The following is a 21,869-nucleotide window of genomic DNA, read 5'->3' as shown; positions in this document are numbered from 1 at the left end:
CGACACAGAGTCTCGCTCTGTCGCCCAGGCTGGAGTGCAGCGGTGCGATCTCGGCTCACTGCAAGCTCCGCCTACCAGGTTCATGCCATTCTCCCGCCTCAGCCTCCCGAGTAGCTGGGACTACAGGCACCCGTCACCATGCCCGGCTAATTTTTTGTATTTTCAGTAGAGACGGGGTTTCACCATGTTAGCCAAGATGGTCTCGTTCTCCTGACCTCGTGATCCGCCCGCCTCGGCCTCCCAAAGTCCTGGAATTACAGGTGTGAGCCACCACCCCCGGCCAACATCTTTAAAAACATAAAAGAAAAATGCTGTGAAACTAGATTCTATTCCCAGAAAATAATACCTTTTTCAAACATATATCTGTATAATTTTAAGTGACAAACTATAATACATTCATGAGATATTGGGTGATATACTGATATATGTACACCATATGTAATGATTAAATCAAGTTAACTAACATACCCTGAATATGTCTATCAAAAAATACAGGGATTTTAGACATATAGGTAGTGAAAAACATTATAACCAGCAGACCTAAACTATAATACATGTTTCAGTCCTCCAGGCAAAAAGAAAATTTAGGGACTCATTGGCACAGCATTTAATGATGAAGAGACAACTTCATCGATCCCTCCCACTGAGACAGAGAACACAGGCCTGGGTCCTGGGAATTCCTCAACCCAATCCACCACCTTGGGCACCTGCACACTCCTCTTGGGTACCTGAGGTTGGGTGTTATTACCTTAGCTGTCACCTACATGCAATCACCACCTGTGGGCATCAAGGACTGTTCTTTCCTGAAGAGAGAAACCTGATTGTGTGCTGCAGTGTGTGGGGGTGTTGGTGTGGGAGGAAGGATGGGGGAGGGAGGACCACAAGCAGCACTGCTGAGAAAAGCACAGGCAGCCTCCGTGTCAGTGTGAGGAGACCTTTTGCTGTGGTCACCACAAAACAGCATTTGGCCTGAAGCTATGTTAATAAAGACACTAGCTTTAAAATAGGGAGGTGCTCTACATTGATCATTCATTCAACTGACCTTTGTTGTCAGCCAGACATAGGACAGAGTGGTTCTGCATCTGGGGAACATCACTGAAGTAAAATGAGAAAAATCTCTGACCTTGGGTAGCATGTGTTCCAATGCGAAGAGGCAGACGAAAGATACATTATAACCAGAGCAAGGGCAGAAAGTGCTAGAAGGTGGTAAGTGCTGTGAGACAGGTGATCCAGGGTGTGGGCAGTGGGAACAGGGAAGGTGGCTGTTGTGCTGGGGTGGTCAGTGTGTGCCACGTTGCAAAGGTGATCTTTGAGGAAAGATTTGAGGGACATGAGGAGTTGTCCACGAGGATGTCTGGGGAAGTTCTTTCCAGGCAGAGGAACTCCAGTTCAGATGTACCAGGGCAGGAAGGTGTGTGTGTTCCCAGAAGAACAAGGAGGCCAGGAGGGCTGGACAGAGAGAAACTGAGATGAGATCAGAGGTACAGCCAGAGCAAGTGGGCTTGAGGGGAATGGGGAAGCATCTGACCTTTGCTTTGAGTGAGGTGGGAGGTAGAGGACAATTTGGAGCAGAAGAGGGACATGGTAAAACTTCTCTTTTATGTATGTGTGTATGTATGTATTTATGTATTTGAGACACTTCCTTCATCAGTCATCTTCTTGTCTGATGTCTCCATGTTTACATTTTTCTTCTCTTCTGCCACTGTAGTTCTGCCTTGATTCTTCTGCCATTGCCTCCCTTTTATTTCTCCTTCACTTATGAAGCTTAGTTTGGCTGGATATGTCATTCTGGGTTGAAAATTCTTCTTTTTAAGAATGTTGAATATTGGTCCCCACTCTCTTCTGGTTTGTAGAGTTTCTCCTGAGAGGTCCGCTGTTAGTCTGATGGGCTTCCCTTTGTGGGTAACCCGACCTTTCTCTCTGGCTGCCCTTAACATTTTTTCCTTCATTTCAACTTTGGTGAATCTGACAATTATGTGTCTTGGAGTTGCTCTTCTCGAGGAGTATCTTTGTGGCATTCTCTGTATTTCCTGAATTTGAATGTTGGCTAGGTTGGGGAAGTTCTCCTGGATAATATTCCAAAGAGTGTTTTCCAACTTGGTTCCATTCTCCCCATCACTTTCAGGTACACCAATCAGACGTAGATTTGGTCTTTTCACATAGTCCCATATTTCTTGGAGGCTTTGTTTGTTTCTTTTTACTCTTTTTTCTCTAAACTGCTCTTCTCACTTCTTTTCATTCATTTGATTTTCAATCACTGATACCCTTTCTTCCACTTGATCAAATCAGCTAATGAAGCTTGCGCATGCATCACGTAGTTCTTGTGCCATGGTTTTCAGCTCCATCAGGTCATTTAAGGACTTCTCTACAATGTTTATTCTAGTTAGCCATTCATCTAATCTTTTTAAAAGTTTTTAGCTTCTTTGTGATGGGTTCAAGCATCCTCTTTTAGCTCAGAGAAGTTTGTTATTACTGATCGTCTGAAGCCTTCTTCTCTCAACTCTTCAAAGCCATTCTCCATACAGCTTTGTTCCGTTGCTGATGAGGAGCTGCATTCCTTTGGAGTAGAAGATTTTTTAAAGATTTTTTTGTCAAATTTTTTTGTAATCATTTTTATATCCCTATCAGCACCCCATATTGTGATGAATATGTTAGCTTCATTTGGGCAGAAGGGGCATGACACTGGTCCTTTTGAGCAAGAATTTTCTGGGTCTTTCCATGGGATTCAGTTTCTGCCATGGTGGATAAGGGGAGAGCTGTCGGTGTAAGGTTTAGTCTTCATAATGAACCACGCTGTTTGGGTGTGGGGAAAAGAAAGAGAGATCAGCCTGTTACTGTGTCTATATAGAAGGAAGTAGACATAAAAGACTCCATTTTGTTCTGTATTTGAGATGCTGTTAAACTGTGACCTTACCTCCAACCTTGTCCTTGCAAGAGACATGTGCTGTGGTGACTTAAGGTTAAAAGGATTTTGGGTGGTGCAGAATGTGCTTTGTTAAACAAGTGCCTAAAGGCTGCTTATGGTTAAAGGTCATCACCATTCTCTTTAATCTCAAGAAAGAGAAAAACATTTGTCTCCTGCCCCTCCCTGGGCTATGGAACATCTCCGGGTAATACCCATTGTGTGCCTTGTTTACTGAGTAAGGAGAAACCGCCTTTAGGAATAAGGTGGGACTTGCTGGAGCAATACTGCTAAAAGGTTTATGGAGATGTCGCATATACATCTCAAGGCACAGCATTTTCCTTTAAACTTATTCATGTTACAAGGATTTTTTGTTCATATGTCTTACTGCTGGTTTCCTCCCTACAATGATCCTATTGTCCAGCCACTCCCTTATCTTTTTGATGGTAAAGATAATTATCAATAAATACTAAGGGAACTCAGAGGCCGGTGCCGGCGTTGGTCCTCTGTAAGCTGAGCGCCAGTCCCCTGGGCCCCGCTTTCCTTTCTCTACACTTTGTCTCTGTGTTTTATTCCTTTTCTCAAGTCTTTCGTTTCCACCTAACGAGAAACACCCACAAGTGTGGAGGGGCAGGCCACCCCTTCATTTGGGCATCAGATTTATCTCTGGAAACTTGAAGGTTGGGCAAGAGTGCGATCCTCCGCCCCATTCAAAAGGTCAAGGTAGAGCAGGTTCTTGTTCAGGGTGCAGTGAGTGAGAGAAGGGAAAGTAAGAGAACATTCTTTCACCTTTTTGTGACCTGCATGCATCCAAGTCTCTGATGTTTTAAATAACTGAAACTGAGACCTAGATCCACTTGTCTGTAAAGCTGAACTGTGGAGGAGGAAGCATATCATCCCCGCCACTGGAGAGATCTCTGAAGAGTTTGTGAGCCCCCTCTTAATCGAAAATGACACAAAATTTAATCAAAATAAAGTGAAATTATGACTGTAGATGGGGCTTTATTTAGAGCTTCGACTCCACACCTGCTTCCTAAGACATGATCCTTCCCCAGGATACTATAGAATCACAGGACTCACACTGGAGGGGTCAGGCATGATGGTGTTCTTCCTTTTTGGCCAATAGGATGTTTTGGATTGCATGTATTTTCCAAAAAGGGCTACAAAAATATCTTCCATCACACTTGGTTTTCTTTAGTTTGACCCACCACTCCCTCATCAGGAGGTAAGTTCTCTCCACCCCCTTAAGCATGATCAGATCTGATAAATGTATTAGCCAATAAAATATGGCAGAAGTGTGATTGTGTAAGTTCTGGACACTGCCATTAACCATCCTGCCTGCATCTGGTTCCTTCTGCTTCATTTCCTGAACGATGTAAAACTCCCAGGCCATCATCTGAGCTCAGCCAACACATAGAACATTTTGAGAGATCATAAAAAATTCTTTTTTACTATTTTCATGAATGTCCTTTTCTATCCTTCCAGTTTCAACTAGTATGTGTCCTTAGATGCAAAGTGAGTATCCTGTAGTCAGCATGTGGTTAGATTCTTTTTATTCTATCCATTGTGATAATCTCTGAGTTCTGATTGGGCAGTTTAATCCATTTACCTTTAAAGTAGTTACTGATAAGGAAGGACTTACTTCTGTAATTTTGATGCTGGTTTTATGCATGTCTTATAGCTGTTTCATCCCTCATGTTCTTCATTCCAACCTTCCTTTGTGTTAACTCAATTTTTTCTAGCAATATATTTTGAATAACTTCTCATTCTCTTTCATGTATAGTTTATGTATGTTTTCTTTGTGATTACTATGGTATTACATGTAACAATACAGTTATAACAATCTCGAATTGAAACCAACTTCAATCATATATGAGAACTCCGCTTTTTTTTGGTTTTGTTTTGTTTTTTTTTAAGAGAGAGAGAATTTCACTCTGTCGCCCAGGCTGGAGTGTAATGGCATGATCTCGGCTCACTGCAACCTCCACCTCCTGGGTTCAAGTGCTTCTCCTGCCTCAGCCTCCCGAGTAGCTGGGATTACAGGTGCCTGCCATCAAGCCATGCTAATTTTTTGTATTTTTAGTAGAGACGGAGTTTCGCCATGTTGGCCAGGCTGGTTTTGAACTCCCAAGCTCAGGCAATCCGCCCGCCTTGGCCTCCCAAAGTGCTGGGATTTCAGACATAAGCCACCACACTTGGCTTGCTTCTTTACATCTTTTTCCAGCCCTCATTTTACGTTATTGATGTCACAAATTACACCTCGGCAGGCTGGCAGGCTGGAAAGTCACACTGTTGCAGGCTTCAGTCTGAAATTTGTAGACCAGGCTGGCAGACTGGAAGCCTAAACTGTAGTTGCTACTGTCAACCTCAGGCAGAATTTTTTCTTCTCTGGGAAGCCTCATATTTTGCCCAAAGGCCTTCAACTGACTCAAAATGTCCCACCCAGATTTTTGAGGGTAATTTCCTTTTCATAAAATCAACTGACATCAGATTTTAACCACAACTGCAAAACACCATCATATCAACATATAAATTAGTGTTTGATTAAATAACTAGGTGCTATGGATTAGTCAAACTGACACATAAGACCCACCATCCCAGCCCATGCTTGTGAACTTGGCACCCATTAACGTTTCCTTAAACCATACTTAGTCTCCAAATAAAAACAACTATAAAGTCACACATTTGCCAAAGATGATACAACTAGTTTGCATCCAACTAAAAACACACTAACCCTTTCCTCAGAAAAAGAATCAAACTGAATGCATGCATGATATGCACTCTTCTCTTTGATACACTATAACCTCAATACCATGTTTTTAAAAAGTTTAAAAATCATTAATAAAAGGGAACTATTAGCACATCTTATGTTTTATTATAAGACGATCAGGAAAAGATGAAAAGAAAGGTATTTGCTTAATGCATGTACAGATACATACACACAGACATAAATATCTTTATAAAATATAAGAAGGTAATACTCATAACGTTTGCCATCTTTATTTCTATAACAGGTCACATGGTTAGAGCTGATTATTTATTTACTTACTTATTTATTTGAGACAGGGTCTTGTTCTGTTGCCCAGGCTGGAGTGCAGTGGCATTACCTTGGCTCACCGCAATCTCCACCTCCTGAGCACAAGTGATCCTCCTACCTCAACCTCCTAAGTAGCTGGGACTACAAGCACATCACCAAGCCTGACTAATTTTTTGTATTTATTTTCAGTAGAGATGGAGTTTCAGCATGTTGCCCAGGTTGGTCTCACATTCCTAGACTTAAGCAATCCACCCACCTCAGCCTCTCAAAGTGCTGGGATTCAGGCATAAGCCACTGTGCCGGCCAAAACTAATATTTATAAATACTTTTCTCTTTTTTTACTAAGCATCCTATATTCCCATGGCCTTCAGCAAGTTCCTCAGCTGATTAGGTTTCTTTTCCTGCTTGGATGACTTAAACCTTCATTCCTAAAGGGTATGTGTCATTAGTAGTCCTACCTGACTTGGGTTGTTTTAGTTTTTATTGACTTTAATTATGGCAGAGTATTAGTAAGAGATGCTCTGAAAGATCTTCTGTGTTCCAGACATAGTCTTATTTGCTGCCATTGTGTAGTAGCAGACCAATTCCCCATGAAGACCAGGACCAATCACCCCAGACAGTGCAGTCACTCCTTCCTTTTCTGTTGATTCAGAAGTGTAAGGAGCTGAAGGGACCGGGTGGCTGTCTTAGCTTCCAGTTCAATGGAATCATTTCTGTGTCTCCTGAGGGCATATTCTTCCCTTTAGTAAACCTCTAGATCCTAATCTTGTTCCTCCTGACGGGGCAAGACCTCCCAACCAAGATCTCTAGCACCTCCTACAGGTGGGTTTGGCCTGCAACAGGTCTGTACCTCCCTGAGACAGAGCTCCCAGAGGAAGGGGCAGACTGCCATCTTGGCTGCTACATAGCCTTCGCTGGTGGTACTTCCAGGTACTGGAAAATCAGAGGCAACTAGGGACTGGAGCAGACTCCCAGCAAACTGCAGCAGCCCTACAGAAAAGTGGCCAGATTGTTAAAAGAGAAAACAAAAGAAGAGAAAAACAAAACCCATTCGAAGGTCAGCAACCTCAAAGATTGAAGGTAGATACGCCCACAAACATGAGAAGGAATCAGTGCAAGAATGCTGAAAACTCAAAAAGCCAGCACGGGTTTGGAACCAGGCTAAGGCTACGATGCCTGAAACAACAGAAGCAGAATTCAGAATATGGATAGGAATAAAGTTCACTGTGCTAAAGGAGCACACTGTAATCCAATGCAAGGAAGCTAAAAATCATGATAAAACATTGCTGGAGTGAATGACAAAATAGCCAGTATAAAGAAGAATGTAACCAATCAGACAGAGCCAAAAAACACACTACAGGAATTTCATAGTGTAGTCACAAGTATTAATAGCAGAATACAGCAAGTGGAGGAAAGAATCTCAGTGCTTGAAGACTGACTTTTTGAAATAAGACAGGAAGATAAGAATAGAGAAAAAAGAATTAAAAGGAATTAACAAAACCTCCCAGAAACATGGGATTATGTGAAGAAACTGAATCTACAAATAATTGGTATACCTGTCATGGGGAGAATGGAACCAATCTGGAAAACATTTCAGGATATCATCCATGAGAACTTCCCCAATCTAGTTAGACAGGCCAACATTCAAATTCAGAAATGCAGAGATGGCAAGTAAGTTACTCCATGAGAAGATCATCCCCAAGACACATAATCATCAGATTCTCCAAGATTGATATGAAAGAAAAAATGTTAAGGGCAGCAAGAGACAAAGGCCAGGTCACCTACAAAGGGAAGCCAATTAGACTAACAGTGGACCTCTCAGTGGAAACCCTACAAGCCTGAAGAGATTGAGGGCCAATATTCAATATTCTTAAAGAAAAGAATTTCCAACCCAAAATTTCATATCCGGCCAAACTAAGCTTCATAAGCAAAGGAGAAATAAGATTATTTTCAGACAAACAAATGCCATGGGAATTCATTACCACTAGACTTGCATTACAAGAATTCCTAAAAGAAGCACTAAACATGGAAAGGAAAGACAGTTACCAGCCACTACAAAAACACACTGAAATACACAGATTAGTGACACAATAAAGTAACCACATAAGCAAGTCTGCAAAGTAACCAGCTAACATCATAATGACAGGATCAAATCCATACATATCAAGACTAACTTTAATGTAAATAAGCTAAATGCCCCATTTAAAAGACACGGATGGGCAAGCTGGATAAAGAACCAAGACCTATCAGTATGCTGTCTCCAATACACTCATCTCACATGCAATGACACACATAGGCTCAAAATAAAGGGATGAAGGAAAATTTACCAAGCAAATAGAAAGCAGAAAAAAATCAGAGTTGTAATCTTAGTTTCTGACAAAACAGACTTTAAACCAACAAAGATGAAAAAAGATTTTTAAAAAGGGGCATATGTATGGGTAAAGGGTTTAATTCAACAAGGAGATCTAACTATCCTAAATATATATGCACCCAATACAGGAGCACACAGATTCATAAGCAGGTTCTTAGAGACCTCCAAAGAGACTTAGAATCTCACACAATAATAATGGAAGACTTGAATTCCCCACTGACAATATTAGACAGATCATCAAGACAGAAAATTAACAAAGGTATTCAGGACCTGAACTCAGCCCTGGATCAAATGGACCTGATAGATATCTACAGAACTCTCCACCCCAAAACAACAGAATATGCATTTTTCTCATTGCCACATGGCACTTACTCTAAAATCGATCACACGATTGGAAGTAAAACACTCCTCAGCAAATGCAAAAGAACTGAAATTGTAATAGTCTCTTGGACCATAGTGCAATCAAATTCAAAATCAAGAATAAGAAATTCACCTAACCATACAATTAAAGAGAAATTGAATAACCTGTTCTTGAATGACATTTGGGTAAATAATGAAATTAAGGCAGAAATCAAGAAGTTCTTTGCAACTAATAAGAACAAAGATACAATGTACCAGAATCTCTGGGAAACAGCTAAGGCAGTGTTAAGAGGGAAATTTATAGCTGTAAATGCCCACATCAAAAAGTTAGAAAGATCTCAAGTTAACAACCTAAAATCACAACTAAGAGAACTTGAGAACAAAGAGCAAACACATCCCTAAGCTAGCAGAGGACAAGAAATAACAACAACCAAAAAAAAATTAACAAAGGTGTTGTCTCCTGAAGGAGACAGAAACACACAAAAGCATTCAAAAGATCAATGAAGTCAGGAGGTTTCTTTTTTTTTTCTTTTTTTTCTTTTTTTTCTTTTTTTTTTTTTTGAGACGGAGTCTTGCTCTGTCGCCCCAACTGGAGTGCAGTGGCCGGATCTCAGCTCACTGCAAGCTCCGCCTACCGGGTTCACGCCATTCTCCTGCCTCAGCCTCCCGAGTAGCTGGGACTACAGGCGCCCGCCACCTCGCCCGGCTAGTTTTTTGTATTTTTTTAGTAGAGACGGGGTTTCACCGTGTTAGCCAGGATGGTCTCGATCTCCTGACCTTGTGATCCGCCCGTCTCGGCCTCCCAAAGTGCTGGGATTACAGGCTTGAGCCACCGTGCCCGGCCCAGGAGGTTTCTAAAAAAAAATACGAAAATATATAGACCACTAGCTAGACTAATAAAGAAGAAAAGGAAGAAAATTCAAATAAACGCAATCAGAAACAATAAAAACATTACCACTGACCCCACAGAAATGTAAGCAACTACCAGAAAATATTATGAATACTTCTATGCACGTAAACGAGAAAATCTAGAAGAAATGGATCAATTCCTGGACATATATACTGCCCCCAAGACTGAACCAAGAAGAAATTCAATCCCTGAACAAATAACGAGTTCTGAACTTAAGGCAGTAATAAACAGCCTACAAACCACAAAAAAGCCCAGGACCAGATGATTGATAGGTGAATAGGCTCAGCCCAAAAGCTTCTTAACCTGATAAGCAACATCAGCAAAGTCTCAGGATACAAAATCAATGTGCAAAAATTACTAGCATTTCTATACACCAACAACAGATAAACCAAGAGCCAAATCAGGAATGAACTCCCATTCACAACTGCCACAAAAAGAATAAAATACCTAGGAATACAGCTAACTTAGGAGGTAAAAGATCTCTACAAGGAGAACTACAAACCACTGTTCAGAGAAATCAGAGATGATGCAAACAAATGAAAAAATTTCCTGTGCTTATGGATAGGAAAAATCAGTATAGTAAAAATGGCCATACTTCCCAATGTAAAGTACAGATTCAATGCTATTCCTATCAAACTACCATTGACATTCTTCACAAAACTCGAAAAAAAAATTTTTAAATGCACATGGGACGAAAAAAGATCCCAAATAGCCAAGGCAATCCTAGGCAAAAGGAGCAAAACTGGAGGTACCCGATACCTGATTTCAACTATACTTCAGAACTACTGCAACCAAAACAGCATGGTACTGGTACAAAAACAGACACATAGACCAATGGAACAGAATAGAGAATCCAGAAATAAGACCACACACCTACAACTATGATCTTGGACAAACCTGACAAAAACAAGCAATGGGGAAAGGATTCCCTATTTATAAATGGTGCTGGGATAACTGGCTAGCCATATGCAGAAGATTTAAACTGAACCCCTTCCTTACAACATATACAAAAATTACCTCAACATGGGTTAAAGACTTAAATGTAAAATCCGAAACTATAAAAACCCTTGAAGACAACGTAGGCAATACCATTCAGGACATAGGCATGGGCAACGATTTTATGACGAAGGTGACAAAAGCAAGTGTAACAAAAACAAAAATTGACAAATGGGATCTAATTAAACCAAAGAGCTTCTGCACAGCAAAAGAAATTGTCAGCAGAGTAAATAGACAACTTACAGAATGAGGAAAATTTTTTGCGAGCTGTGCATTGGACAAAGGTCTAATATCTAGCATCTATAAGGAACTCAAACAAATTTACAAGAAAAAACAAAACAACCCCTTTAAAAGGTGGGCAAAGCGTATAAACAGATGCTTCTCAAAAGAAGACATACATGCAGCCAACAAACATATGAAAAAAAGCTCAACATCACTGATCATTAGAGAAATGCAAACCAAAACCACAATGAGATAACATCTCACACCAGGCAGAATGGCGATTATTAAAAAGTCAAAAAATTAAAGATGCTGGCAAGGTTTTGGAGAAAAAGGAACATTTATACACTATTGGTGAGAGTGCAAATTAGGTCAGCCATTGTGGAAGACTGTGTGGTGATTTCTCAAAGACCTAAAGACAGAAATACCATTATACCCAAAGGAATACAAATCATTCTATTATGAAGACATATGCACACATATGCTCATTGCGGCAACATTCACAATAGCAAAGACGTGGACTCAACTTAAATGCCCATCAATGATAGACCGAATAAAGACAATGTGGTACACATATACCATGGAATACTAAGCAGCAGAAAAAGGAATGAGATCATTTCCTTTGCAGGGACATGGATGGAACTGAAAGTCATTATCCTTAGCAAACTAATGCAGGGACAGAGAAGCAAATACTGCATGTTCTTACTTATAAGTGGGAGCTAAACGATGAGAACGCATGGAGACAGACAGGAGAACAACACATGCTGGGGCCTTTCAGAAGGTGGAGGGTGGAAGGAGAGAGAGGATCAGGAAAAATAATTAATGGGTATTAGGCTTAAAAACTGGGTGATTAATCTGTGCAACAAACTCCTACAACACAGGTTTACCTATATAACAGCCTGTACCTGTACCCCTGAACTGAAAATAAAATTTACAAAAGGAAGTGAACTGCGGATTCTGCCTGTTGCTGAGCAGGTCTATTTCAATTATGCAAACCAGTGCTGAGGAAATAATCACAGGGTGGTCAGGGGCCCACTGGACCTGCTATGAGAATGGTTCATGGATGTTAGGACTTCAGGTTTTCTATTCTTCCTAATTTAGTCTTGCTAGGTTGTATGTTTCCAGGAATTTATCCATATACTCCAGGTTTTCGAGTTTGTCAGTACAGAATTATTCATAATAGTCTCGGATAATCTTTTGTATTTTTGCGGTATCAGTTGTAATGTTTCTCTTTTTTTTCCTGATTTTGTCTGAGTCTTCTCTCTTTGTTTCTTGGTTTGTCTAGTTAGTGGTTTATCACTTTTGTTTATCTTTTTGTAGAACGATCTTTTCACTTTGTTGATCATTTACACGGTTTTTAGAAGTCTTTATTTAGTTATGTTCTGATTTTTATTATTTTTTCTGCTAATTTTGGATGTGGTTTGTTGTTGCTTTTCTAGTTCCTTGAGGTTCATTGTTATATTGTTAATTTGTAGTGTTTCTACTTTTCTAAGGTAGGTATTTATTGCTATAAACGTCCCTTTTAGCCCTGTCTAACTGTATCCCACAGGTTTTGGTATGTTGTGTTTCCATTGTCATTTGCTTCAAGAAACTTTCTGATTTCCAATTTAATTTCTCTACTGACTCAATGGTTATTCAGGAGCATGTTGTTTAATTTCCACGTATTTGTCTAGTTGCCAAAGTTTCTCTTGGTGTATATCTCTAGTTTTATTCCATTGTGACTGGAGAAGATATTTGATATGGTTTCAACTTTTGAAAATTTGTTGAGACTTTTTTGTGGCTTAACATAGGCTCTCTCCCGGAAAATGTTCCATATGTTTATGGAAAGAGTGTAGTATATTCTGTAGTGTTACATAGAATGCTCTGTAAATGTCTGTTAACTTTATTAGGTCTAAAATTTAAATCCAATGTTTCTTCTTGATTTCTGTGTAGATGATCTGTCTAATGCTGAGGGTTGGATGTTGAAGTCTCCACTATTATTATACTGGAGTCTATCTCTCTTATTAGATGTAGTAATTTTACAGGCTGCTCTTTGCTAGAAAAGAAAATGACTTTGGGGCTGCATTTCACTAAAAGGAAAACCTTACTGAGGACTTCCATACCCTCACTATCTGCCTAAATAATTTCTTCTTAACTTCTATATCACTGCCAGCCTCTGAGCCAGAATGAGGTGACACAGAGAGGCTGAGACTGTGCAGAACACATTTTGACAAAGATAGCTGAGTGACAGTAGTGATGTCCAGTTTCCAGGAACAGCAGTGACATCTCTCCTGGCCTCAGTGTCCAGTGTCCAGCACCAGGGTGTCAGAGGTGTGAGCAGTGGCGTCTGTGCTCAGCAGTAGGGGCAATTTTTCCTAGGAGGGACCTGATCCAGGGTGGCCTGTGGATTCTGTTCCTGGATGTGTAGTTTCCAGCCTGCTTCTGTGGCCATCCCCACGATAAAATTAGCCCCCAATACCATGTATGCTACTGTTTGTGTAAATTAGAGAAATTTGGTTTCCATGGTTTGCTCCAAGAAGTGAGTGGGAAATGAGTCTGTGGGCGGGTGTCAGAGAGCCGCATTCAGAGGTGTTCCTTGTGCAAGAGCCACATCCTGAACTGTCTACCTGGCCTCTACCCCGTGGTGGAGAGAACAACAGGGAATGTCACATCTCATAACTGATGATACACATCCTCCCTTTTCTTCCTGTGAGAAAAATCCTCTTTTAAACTGGGTTTGAAAACCCACCCCACCCACCCACACTGGGCACTCTCTGATCTCTGATCTCAGTGGTTCCCAATCTGGCTGAGCAACAGGATTGCTGGTGGGAGCTTAGAAAATACTCAGGCCACTCCCCAGAAACCCAGTCTCAGAATATTATGCAGAAGACCAAGGAATCACTTATATAACAAGCCCTGTAGGCAAGGCTGATGCTCAGACATGTGGGATCCTGGTGTTTTTGATCTGGAGACCAGCAACATGAGCTCCAGCCTTGTCATAAATCCACAATCTCTTGTTTGACTCTGGAGTTCTTGGATCTCAGCACCACGTCCAGGTGATCCCTGTGCATATGGGAGTTCCTTGTCTAAGTGTTCCCTAGACTTGGGGTCAGAACTGTGCAGTCTGCTCTGGGTGTGCTCTGATCAGATCCCTTAGAACTGGAGGTCCAGGGATCAGTCCTTGTGCTCATTCTTTTCCATAGTCAACCACTCCCTTGGCGCTTCGTCCATGCTTGAGATTTTAAGTATCATTAATATAGTGTGACCTCCTAAATCTATTTCTCCAGCCCGCTCTATTTCTCCTTTCCCCTAAACTCTGGAGTTGTCTGTCCAAATTCCACCCCATCTCCCCCACCTGCATTCCTAGTAGACATCTCCACTGAGTGCCTGTGATGCTTCCTCCTCAGTATGCTCCTGCCAGAGTCTCCCCATCTCCACTGACAGCAGCTCCACCCTTCTACTCACTCTTTTTACAACTATGGTGTACTTGATTCATCTTTCTCACATCACAGATACAATCCATTGGCAAATGCTGTGAGTCCATCTTCAAATGCATCCAGAATCCCCTGACGTCCCACTCTTTCCCCTGCTCACACCGTAGTCAAGGTCACCGACATCTCCAGCCTGGAATACTGCACTCGCTTCCTACTGTTTTCCCTTCTGCTTCCCTGGTGCCTCGCCTCTCAGTTCTGTTCTCAGCACAGCAGTCAGAGATTCTTTTAAAAGAGAATTTGTGGCCAGGCTCGGTGGCTCAAGCCTGTATCCCAGCACTTTGGGAGGCCAACACGGGCAGATCACTTGAGGTTGGAAGTTTTGAGACCAGCCTGGCCAACATGGCGAAACCCTGACTCTACTAAAAATACAAAAATTAGCTGGGTGCCAGAGTGAGACTCCATCTCAAATACATACATACATACATTGCCTCCCTTTTACATGCATGTGCTTCAACCAGTTCTCTAGGAAGACATTCCAGACAGCTCTTTATCATTTGTTACTATGTTTATTTGACTGCAGAGCTTTCAAGATTTGTAACATTTTATTTTTATATTTTTAGTGTAAAAATAATTCATGCTCACAATAGGAAATGAAACAATCAAAATATGCATAAATATACTTTTAAATCTCTCCTGTCACTAAATTCAAACCCACTTTACTAAGGTGATTACTATTGTATCAGCCTTCTCGCTGCGTGTCTACTTTCTTCACTTGCATGCAAACCATACTGAGTGTTTTTATCTGGTAGCTTTTGTTGAACTGCAATGACTGTAAATTTTACATGTAATTTAATCATTTGCCAGACAACTTCTGATATAACTTAAATAGTATAAAATCCACACATTCAAAATATACAATTCGGTGGTTTTTAGAATATTCACAGTTGTGCCTCCATTACCACAATCAATTACAGATCCTTTTATCTCCTCCCAGCCCTGCAGAAAAATCCGTATCCAAAGCCCAGGCCTAAGAAACTACCAACTTATGTTTTAGCTCTACAGATTTACCTATTCTGAACATTTTATGTAATGAAATTATACAACATGTGGCCGTTTGTGTCTGTCTTCTTTTACTTACTGGAACGTATTCAAAGTTTGAATGAGTCGTAGCTTGTATCAGTACTTAACATCTTTTTCATTGCTTAATTATATTCCATTGTATGGATATATCACAATTTATTTATTAGTTGGCAACATTTTGGTCCTTCTCATTTGGATTATGATGAATAATGCTGCTACTAACGTGGTATATAAGTTTTTATGTGAACTTATGTTTTCATTTCTCTTGGGTGTACTGTATACATAGGAGGGGATTGCTGGTTCATGTAATAACTTAATGTTCAACAATTTGAGCTACTGATAGCCTGCTTTCTAAAGGGGCTATGTCTCTTAAATCCCCACCAGCAAAGTGTGAGTGTTCTAGTATCTCCACATTTTCTCATCAACACTAATTATTACCTTTTTAATTATGGCCATTCTAGTGGGTGGGAAATAGTATCTCATTTTTGGGTTGATGGTCATTTCCCTGATGGTTAATGATGTTGAACATGTTTCTATGTGCTTATGAGCCTTTTGTATATTATTTGTCTTATTATTATTTTATTTATTGTTTATTATTATCTTATTATTACTAATATTATTATATTGAGTTACAACCATTCTTTATATATTCTAAATACAAGTCCTTTCCTTGCCAGATGTAAGATTTGCAAAACTTTTCTCCCATTCGATGAATTTCTTTTCACTTTCTTGGTGGTGTCCTTAGACTCACACATTTTTAATTTTGATGATGTTCGATTTATCTTTTATTTCCCCTTTTTGCTTGTGCCTTTGGTATCATTTCAGATCAGGTATTTTTACCTAATCCAAAGTCATGAAGATATATACCTATGTTTTCTTCTAAAAGTTTTCTAGTGTTAAGTCTCACATTTAGGTCTTTGATACACTTTGAGGTAATTTTTATATGTAGTGTGAAGTAGGGATCCAGCTTTATTCTTTTGCATATAGATAGCCTGTTGTCTCAGCACCACTTGACGAAAAGATAATTTCTTCCCCCACTGAATTATATTAGCACTGTTTTCAAAAACCAATTAACCATAGAAGTGAAGAGTATTGCTGGGCCCTCAATTTTGTTCTGACTTCATTCTTTTTAATGCTGTTGTAAGTTGGATTTTTAAATAACATTTGTATTAATGCATTGATACTCTATAGAAGCACATTCAATTTTTGTGTTTTGATCTTGTAGCCTACCAATGTGCTAAACTCATTTAGTATTAGTAGTTTAGTAGTTGCTAAACTCATTTAGTGTCCAGATAAAATATGCACACTGCTTAGATGTGCAGAGTTCAGGAAAACAGGCAGTGCTTGAGCGTCCGTGAAGAGCATTGGGACTGCATGGAGCACTCCCAAATTTGAGGTGATGACTACAGACTCCCGGTTGCAATAGACAGTAACAAACTCTGCTTCTTTGTATTCAAGAGATGTTCTGGACTCACACAGGGAAACTCGGGCTAGGGAATGAAAATAATTTTAAATGCAACAACTCAGACTAACAGATCCATAGTCTGGGAAAGTAAAACTTAGAAGCTTTGAGAGTTTAATTGTAATGCTGTTTTGACACAGGTCTTTTACAAATTGGAATTCTAATCATTCAGGGATTACCAATATTGTGCTACCTACTGTATTAATAAACAAAAAGGAAACTGGTCTCTATGAGAATCTCTATGTGGTGCCTTCAGACAAAACTTCACCAGGTTTAGAGAGAAAACCCCTGTCTCTACACCTCCATTCCCAGGGCGAGCTCACTCCACATGAAGTTCCCCGTGGTCAGTTTCCCTGTACAAAGGTCCAAGGGGAGAGGTAGGGAGTGGGAGGCAGGGAGTCCAGTTCAGGGTCGGGGATTCCAGGACGAGTAGGGAAGGGGAAGGGGCTGGGTGCAGCCTGGGGGTCTCTCCCTGGTTTCCACAGACAGATACTTACTTGTCCAGGAGTCAGGCAGACAGGGTGTCAAAGAGGCTTGGTGTAGGAAAAGAGGGATCAGGACGAAGTCCCAGGTCCTGGGCGTGGCTCTCAGGGTCTCGGGCCTTATCTGCATTGGGGAGGCGCAGAGTTGGGGATTCCCCACTCCCCTAGTTTCACTTCTCCCAACAGGTGTCGGGTCCTTCTTCCAGGATACTCGTCATGCGTCCCCAGTTCCCACTCAAATTGGGTGTCGGATGTTTAGAGAAGCCAATCAGCGTCGCCGCGGTCTCAGTTCTAAAGTCCCCAGGCACTCACCCGGACTCAGAGGCTCCTCAGACGCCGAGATGCGGGTCATGGCGCCCCAAACCCTCCTCCTGCTGCTCTCGGGGGCCCTGGCCCTGACCGACACCTGGGCCGGTGAGTGCGGGGTCGGGAGGGAAATGGCCTCTGCGGGGAGGAGCGAGGGGACCGCAGGCGGGGGCGCAGGACCTGGGGAGCCGCGCGGGGAGGAGGGTCGGGCGGGTCTCAGCCTCTCCTTGCCCCCAGGCTCGCACTCCTTGAGGTATTTCAGCGCCGGCACGTCCCGGTCTGGCCGCGGGGAGCCCCGCTTCATCTCCGTGTGTTACGTGGAGGACACGCAGTTCGTGCGGTTCGACAGCGACGCCGCGAGTCCAAGGATGGAGCCGCGGGCGCCGTGGGTGGAGCAGGAGGGGCCGGAGTATTGGGAGGAGCAGACAGGGCTCGCCAAGGACTTTGCACAGACTTTCCGAGTGAGCCTGAGGAACCTGCGCGGCTACTACAACCAGAGCGAGGCCGGTGAGTGACCCCGGCCCAGGGCGCAGGTCACCACCCCTCCCCACCCCCCACGGACGGTCCGGGTATCCCCGAGTCTCCGGGTCCGAGATCCGCCCCGAGGCCGCGGAACCCGCCCAGACCCTCGACCGGGGAGAGCCCCAGGCGCCTTTACCCGGTTTCATTTTCAGTTGAGGCCAAAGTCCCCGCGGGGTGGTCGATGCGGGGCGGGGCTCGGTGGGCGGGGCTGACCGCGGCGGCGGGGCCAGGGTCTCACACCCTCCAGAGGATGTCTGGCTGCGATCTGGGGCCCGACCGGCACCTCCTCCGCGGGTATCACCAGATCGCCTACGATGGCAAGGATTACATCGCCCTGAACGGGGACCTGCGCTCCTGGACCGCGGCAGACACGGCGGCAGACACGGCGGCTCAGATCACCCAGCACAAGTGGGAGGCGGCCCGCGAGGCAGAGCAGTGGAGAGCCCACCTGGAGGGGACGTGCGTGGAGTGGCAGCGCAGACACCTGGAGAACGGGAAGGAGACACTGCAGCGCGGGTACCAGGGACAGTGGGGAGCCTTCCCCATCACCTCTAGATCGCCCGGGATGGCCTCCCATGAGGAGGGGAGGAAAATGGGATCAGCGCTAGAATGTCGCCCTCCCTTGAATGGAGAATGGCATGAGTTTCCCTGATTTCCTCTGAGGGCCCCCTCTGCTCTCTAGGACAATTAAGGGATGACCTCTCTGAGGACATGGAGGGGAAGACAGTCCCTGGAATACTGATCAGAGGTCCTCTTTGACCCCTGCAGCAACTTTGGGCACCGTGAATTTTTCTCTCGGACCTTGTTCTCTGCCTCACACTCAATGTGTTTGAAGGTCTGATTCCAGCTTTTCTGAGTCCCTCGGCCTCCACTCAGGTCAGGACCAGAAGTCCCTGTTCTTCCCTCAGAGACTAGAACTCTCCAAGGAATAGGAGATTATCCCAGATGCCTGTGTCCAGTCTGGTGTCTGGGTTCTGTGCTCCCTCCCCAACCCCAGGTGTCCTGTTCATTCTCAGGATGGTCACATGTGTGCTGCTGGGGTGTCCCATGAGAGATGCAAAGCCCCTGAATTTTCTGACTCTTCCCATCAGATCCCCCAAAGACACACATGACCCACCACCCCGTCTCTGACCATGAGGCCACCCTGAGGTGCTGGGTCCTGGGCTTCTATCCTGCGGAGATCACACTGACCTGGCAGGGGGATGGGGAGGACCAAACTCAGGACACCGAGCTTGTGAAGACCAGGCCAGCAGGAGATGGAACTTACCAGAAGTGGGGAGCTGTGGTGGTGCCTTCTGGAGAAGAGCAGAGATACACGTGCCATGTGCAGCATGAGGGGCTGCCGGAACCCCTCACCCTGAGATGGGGTAAGAAGGGGGATGAGGGGTCATGTCTCTTCTCAGGGGAAACAGGAGCCCTTCTGGAGCCCTTCAGCAGGGTCAGGGCCCCTCACCTTCCCCTCCTTTCCCAGAGCCATCTTCCCAGTCCACCATCCCCATCGTGGGGATTGTTGCTGGCCTGGCTGTCCTAGCAGTTGTGGTCACCGGAGCTGTGGTCGCTGCTGTGATGTGGAGGAGGAAGAGCTCAGGTAGGGAAGGGGTATGGGGTGGGGTCTGGGTTTTCTTGTCCCTCTGGGGGTTTCAAACCTCAGGTAGAAGTGTTCACTGCCTCATTTCTGGGAAGCAGCATCCACACAGGGGCTAACCCAGCCTGGAACCCTGTGTGCCAGCACCTATTCTTTTGTGCAGCACATGTGACAATGAAGGATGGATATATCACCTTGATGGTTGTGCTGTTGGGGTCCTGATTCCAGCATTCACAAGTAAGGGGAAGGTCCCTGCTAAGGACAGACCTTAGGAGGGCAGTTGCTTTTCCTCCTGTTTGCTGATCCTGCCCTGGGTCTGTAGTCATAGTTCTGGAATTTCTTTTGGGTCCAAGACTAGGAGGTTCCTCTAAGATCTTCATGACCCTGCTTCCTCCCAGTCCCCTCACAGGACAATTTCTTGCTACAGGTGGAAAAGGAGGGAGCTACTCTCAGGCTGCGTGTAAGTGGTGGGGGTGGGAGTGTGGAGGAGCTCAGCCATCCCGTAATTCCTCCTGTCCCATGTCTCCTGCGGGCTCTGACCAGGTCCCTGTTTTATTCTACCCCAGCCAGCGACAGTGCCCAGGGCTCTGCTGTGTCTCTCACGGCTTGAAAAGGTGAGATTCTTGGGGTCTAGAGTCGGCCCGGTGGGGGCGGGGGGAGACAGAGGGGAAAGGCCTGCGTAATGGAGATTCTTTCAAGTGTGTGGTGAGCGGTTTGGAGTGTCATCACTTACCACGACTGACCTGAATTTGTCCATGACTGTTGTTTTCTGTAGCGTGAGACAACTGTCTTGTGTGGGGCTGAGATGCAGGATTTCTTCACGCCTCCCTTTTGTGACTTCAGGAGACTCTGGCATCTTTTTCTGCAAAGGCATCTGAATGTGTCTGCGTCCCAGTTAGCATAATGTGAGGAGGTGGAGAAACAGCCCACCCCTGTGTCCACCGTGACCCCTGTTCCCACGCTGACCAGTGTTTCCTCCCCAGTCATCTTTCCTGTTCCAGAGAGGTGGGGCTGGATGTCTCCATCTCAGTCTCAACTTTATGTGCACTGAGCTGCAACTTCTTACTTCCCTACTGAAAATAAGAATCTGAATATAAATTTGTTTTCTCAAATATCTGCTATGAGAGGTTGATGGATTAATTAAAAATAAGTAAACCCTAGAATTTGAGAGATCAAATAAAGACCTGAGAACCTTCCAGAATCCGCATGTTCACTGTGCTGAGTCTGTTGCAGGTGGGGGTGGAGAAGGCTGTGAGGAGCCCAGTGTGGACTGGGCCTGTGCCTAGTTGCTGTTCAGTTCTTCATGGGCTTTATGTGGTCAGTCCTCAGCTGGGTCACCTTCACTGCCCCGTCGTCCTTGTCCCTTCAGTGGAAACTTGTCCAGCGGGAGCTGTGACCACAGAAACTCAGACATCACCGAGGGTGGCCCCTGCACACGGGGGTCTCTGTGCATTCTGAGACAAATTTTGAGAGCCATTCACCTCCTGCCCTGCTTCTAGAGCTTCTGTTCTGATCTGCTCTCCTGCCCTCTCTCCCTGCCCTGGTTCTCGTGATCTTGGTGCTGAATCCAATCCCAACTCATGAATCTATAAAGCAGAGTCTAATTTAGACTTATGTTTGTCTGTGAAATTGGACCCATCATCAAGGACTGTTCTTTCCTGAAGAGAGAACCTGGTTGTGAGCTGCAGTGTGCTGGGGGAGTGGGCACCAAGGGAGTGATTGACTGTGGAAAAGAATGAGGGCAAGGACTGAACCCTGGATCTCCAGTTGTAAGGGATGTGATCAGAGCACACCCAGAGCAGACTGCACAGTTCTGACCCCAAGTCTATGGAACACTTAGACAAGGAACTCCCGTGTGTACAGGGATCACCTGGACGTGGTGCTGAGATCCAGGAAGTCTGGAGTCGAGCTACAGATTCTGTATTTATGACAAGGCTGGAGTTCATGTTACTGTTCTCCAGATTACACTTGGAGTATCACGAACACCGGGATCCCACATGCCTGAGCATCAGCCTCACCTCTAGAGCCTGTTATATAAACGATTCCTTGGTCTTGTGCATAAAACTCTGACACAGGGGTTCTGGGGAGTGGCCTGAGTATTTTCTAAGCTCCCGCCAGCAATCCTGTTGCTCAGCCAGATTCAGAACCACTGAGATCAGAGAGTGGCCAGGGTGGGTGGATGGGGTGAGTTTTCAAACCCTGTTTAAAAGAGGATTTTTCTCAC

General features: G+C 43.9%; 1 protein-coding gene across 1 annotated transcript; it reads left to right on the top strand.

Annotated features, from left to right (window-relative positions):
- The first annotated feature begins 17,515 nt into the window (after positions 1–17,515).
- Positions 17,516–20,803, top strand: LOC115897009 (HLA class I histocompatibility antigen, B-15 alpha chain-like). Its single transcript, XM_030929546.1, has 8 exons — positions 17,516–17,646; positions 17,776–18,045; positions 18,291–18,575; positions 19,149–19,427; positions 19,532–19,648; positions 20,073–20,105; positions 20,212–20,259; positions 20,421–20,803. Exons 1-7 carry the CDS (start codon positions 17,574–17,576, stop codon positions 20,253–20,255), a joined length of 1,101 nt encoding a protein of 366 aa, XP_030785406.1. The 5' UTR covers positions 17,516–17,573; the 3' UTR covers positions 20,256–20,259; positions 20,421–20,803.
- Positions 20,804–21,869: the final 1,066 nt, after the last annotated feature.

The sequence above is a fragment of the Rhinopithecus roxellana genome, chromosome 4, assembly GCF_007565055.1.
Source record: "Rhinopithecus roxellana isolate Shanxi Qingling chromosome 4, ASM756505v1, whole genome shotgun sequence".
NCBI lineage: Eukaryota > Metazoa > Chordata > Mammalia > Primates > Cercopithecidae > Rhinopithecus > Rhinopithecus roxellana.
The sequence above is the reverse complement of the archived record's forward strand: the minus strand, read 5'-3'. Positions and strand labels throughout refer to the sequence as shown.